The sequence below is a fragment of the Lycium ferocissimum genome, unplaced genomic scaffold (assembly GCF_029784015.1).
Source record: "Lycium ferocissimum isolate CSIRO_LF1 unplaced genomic scaffold, AGI_CSIRO_Lferr_CH_V1 ctg657, whole genome shotgun sequence".
Classification (NCBI taxonomy): Eukaryota; Viridiplantae; Streptophyta; class Magnoliopsida; order Solanales; family Solanaceae; genus Lycium; species Lycium ferocissimum.
This window is the reverse complement of record NW_026726405.1, coordinates 136,479-140,522: the sequence shown is the minus strand read 5'-3', so window position 1 is coordinate 140,522 and position 4,044 is coordinate 136,479. Positions and strand designations below refer to the sequence as shown.

Below are 4,044 nucleotides of genomic sequence, written 5' to 3'. Positions count from 1 at the left end.
AATTCTTCTATATATGTTTTCGGACGAAAAAATCAATATACGCCTCTGATACCAATGAAGAAACTAATTAATCTAAACTAATTAGATAGAATATAATCGTAACATACAAACTTACAGGTTTTTCCTGTAGCGGAAGCGAAAGACTGGATGAATTGCGAATGGAGTTACTGGTCGGTGGTGATTGTCACAATGTGTTGGATCAACCTCCTATACTAGTTTAAACTCTAGTTTCTGATTGTGAGAGAAGACAACATTGAAAATATGTGGGTTCTATCTCTCGTGCATTTCTTAATTACGTTATACAAAGTACATATACTTATATAGAAAACTATAATAGAGTTACTGTAATTACTAAAATTATTGTATTTACCTAATGAACTTTTACAACACCCTTTATGAGTTGACTCTTATTGCCAACATACATATCACAACTTTCTATTCATAAGTATCTCAAAAGAGAATATAAGGTGGTCACCTATTTTTTTATCCGTATGTAAATTAAGGAAAAATGGAATAGAGATGAAATCGTGGATGAGACCAGTTACTTACAAGGTGTTTATGGATCGAATTTCGAGGTGAAGCGTGCCAAAAATGTCATGGTACTTTATATTTGACGTAATGATTTCTTTGGTTAGTCTTTTTCTAGATAAAACAGTTCTATATATATATCTTTTTTCTTATTTTATAAGTTTCTACAATCTACCTTTTTTGAATATATATTCCTAGAACATCAATTTATATAATATTAAGGACTAAATATATAGGGTTTATGATCAGCCCCTCAGGACTTACGTGTTGCCCTATAGGAGGTAAAATGCTTTGATCACCCTTTAAAACAATGGAAGATCTAGACACTGAACTTAATAAGATAGAACATATATTATTAAGATTGGGTTGTAATACAAGCAACCTCCAAAGTTTTATTACAAGACTTGACTATGACTTGAAAAGACACACAAGAAAAATAGAGAGAGAATGGACACAATCCATAATTAAGAAGCATCAAACTCGACCAATCTTATTCTTCTCCACACATGATTGCGCTACTGCAAAATTACGGTGTGGAAAACAGATCTCTTTCATCAGCATCACTGGACCCTGCATTGCCTCATTTAATCAACATCAACCAAGAAACTTACCGGCTATATAAATGTACAGTAAAGATCTTTCTCACTAATCAACCAATTCCAATTTCAATTATCCAGGACATTTGAAGTTTCTAAGTTATTATAATTGGTGTAGCGCCATTATTTAATTTAATTTAATAACCATTCCATTTACAATATGTTAGACGATAAAAAACAATATGTAATAGCGGAAATTGTTATTTTTTTATCCCATAATCAGGGGAGAAAGAGGCCGGAAGGGGATTCGAATTGAATCCCTTTCGACGAATAATTATACAATGCAAGAAGGATTAAAAGAATTATGGTCAAATATAAATTCTTGCTTTTCTTTAACATAAGGGAAAATTCTAGTGTTGGGTTAAAAGTGGTTCAAAAGTTATTTTAGGTCACAAGTTAGAATTACAATTATATATGACTACGCCACTGCCCAAGATAATTATATTACTCCCTCTATTATGCTTTTCTTTAACATGCTTTTCTTTAACATAAGGGAAAATTCTAATGTTGGGTTAAAGGTGGTTCAAAAGTTATTTTAGGTCACAAGTTAGAATTACAATTATATATGACTACGCCACTGCCCAAGATAATTATATTACTCCCTCTATTATGTGATACTTTTTTCCTTTTCAGTTACAAAAATAATGACATCTTTTTATATTTATTAACAAATTAACTTTAAAAATCGTTATGTTACCCTTAATGAATGTGACCTATGGTCACATAAATACTTATTTTAGACCATAAATTTTAAAGATTTTTTTTTTTTAAACTTCATGATCAGTCAAACACCATTACATTGAGACAGAAAAAGTAGGAAAGAAGCTAGAGTGAAAAACGTACTTGGAGCAGTCAACGGTGGGGCTGATTTCGAAAGGAATCTTAGCGCCACAAACACCAGAGAGACCAGCGGCTTTGCCAAAATCGATGCCTTTTATAGTATTAGCAGCTGTTTTCACGCATCCGCATGATTTTCTACGCTCCTGTGTTGTCTTGCAAAGCGTCAGCAAATATTTAATGGCGCCACAGCAGCCGCCGAGAGGGCCACGATTCTGCAGATAAGGGAGGCAATTAACCACGCCGACCTGAATCTGGCCACAGGTCACTGCCTCTGCATGAGGTGCAATCAGCACCATGCACAAAACCACGAAACATGTAATTTTGCCAACCATTTTCATTCTTAAGAAAATAATTGAGAGAAGATAAGAGAAGAGAGAATAGTCTGAGGAGTGTTGGGTACAAAAAGTAGTGAGACTTGAGGGGTTTTTATAGAGAGGAAATTGAAACTAAATTGATAGCTGGCCAACGGAGGAGTACTGAGAATTTAGTTGGTATACTTGGGTCTGTGAGAGCAAAAAAAAATAACTTTATTCCACTATTGTATTTTTCACAATGAAAAATCTAATTCGGTCATTATATGTGCTTATAGTAGGTTCATCTTTTGCGTCTTTTTTTTTTTTACGATAGTTATATTCATATCAGTTTACTTGCACGCACCTTAATTATTTGTTGTGTATCTATTATCTTTCATCACCGGCACATGTAAGATAATTCTGACCAACCAAGCTTAGATAGGTGGATAATATTATTTTATTTTTCTTTATGGAATTTAACCCAGTTTTTGTTTTATAAAAGAAAAAAGTTTCTATTGGCTTTCCAAAGTTCTCCCTCTACGCGACTTCCAATTAGCCATGTACCATTAGACTTTTCGTCAGTAAATCACATTCTCTATTATTTGGTTTTCCATGATAACAAATGCCTTAATTTGCAGGGAAAAGTCTAATTTATAACCGCATGTGTTATCTTTGTCAGTTGGCCATCTTATCACTAATACGTGGGGGGAAAAATCTTATCACTAATACACACATAGCCAAGGCATGAACAATAATCTGGCTTGGAATCATCTGCCAAGTCAAGTTTGATCATCAATTTGTCTTTGGCATCTTCCAAGCAGATACATCTAGTAAGATTAAGTGTACTAATGCCTCAGTTTAAGAACTTCTTTTCTCATTCTCTTTAAGGAAAATTCAAAAAAAGAATTAGAATGACAAAAAAAAATATGCAGCTCGTGTGAGTGGAGAGCGTTAAAGTTGAAGGAGTATCCTTGACAGATCTCACCTATGTGAACGTGGAAGTATTATAATGTTTAAATAGCGGCATGTCCTTTTATTTATTTTATTTACTAATGGCTTTTTAGACAAACATTGTCCTTGGTTTATACATGACATGTGGAAAATTATTGACCATGCGTGAAGTCCGGCCTAAATGATAACTTTTAGCTATTGACGACGATCGGTTTATGGTATACCTATCCACCATCCGTCATTGTGCAATTTGGGGTTTGGGATTTATGGTTTTATTTTTTTATTTTTTTGTACGTACACACTTCGTCATCACTATCAGGATCATCTTGTCACCTTACTCATAGAAATCAAATTCCAACATTTTGAGGTCTCCTCCCATTCACCCATGTAATCACCACCTACTATGATATATTCTGCAATCGACGCCATAATAAATCTATAATAGACTAGGGCTATGGTTTATGACCTAATCGACGCCATAATAAATCGAAAATAGACTACGGCTATGATCTATGATTGTAATCAACGCCATACTAAGTCGTTGGGGATTGATTTTCTAATGAAAAGCCGGATCTTTCGCCGGAAATGGGATCTGAAAGTGGATAAATCATGAGCTTTTGGAGGGAAATATTTTTTTTTAAATTTTTTTTGGGGTAGTAAAATGTTGGGGTTTGGGGGCCAAAGTGTAGTTTTTAAAACTTTGGGGATGGGATTTGACACATCGCATCTCTGACATGCTGACGCCATAAATGGTGGCCAAAGCACTAATTTTTGAACACTTGTGGCCTTTTGGCAAAATAACTTTTCAATATAAAATGTATTAACATTACTTTAAA

The 4,044-nt window shown here is 34.0% G+C and overlaps 1 protein-coding gene across 1 annotated transcript; it reads right to left on the bottom strand.

The window, feature by feature from the left end:
• Window positions 1-878: 878 nt before the first annotated feature.
• Window positions 879-2,385, bottom strand: LOC132045387 (non-specific lipid-transfer protein 2-like). The gene is made up of 2 exons (XM_059435977.1): window positions 1,968-2,385; window positions 879-1,098 (listed from the first exon to the last, which is right to left on the bottom strand). Exons 1-2 carry the CDS (start codon window positions 2,300-2,302, stop codon window positions 1,089-1,091), a joined length of 345 nt encoding a protein of 114 aa, XP_059291960.1. The 5' UTR covers window positions 2,303-2,385; the 3' UTR covers window positions 879-1,088.
• Between the last annotated feature and the right edge of the window lie 1,659 nt (window positions 2,386-4,044).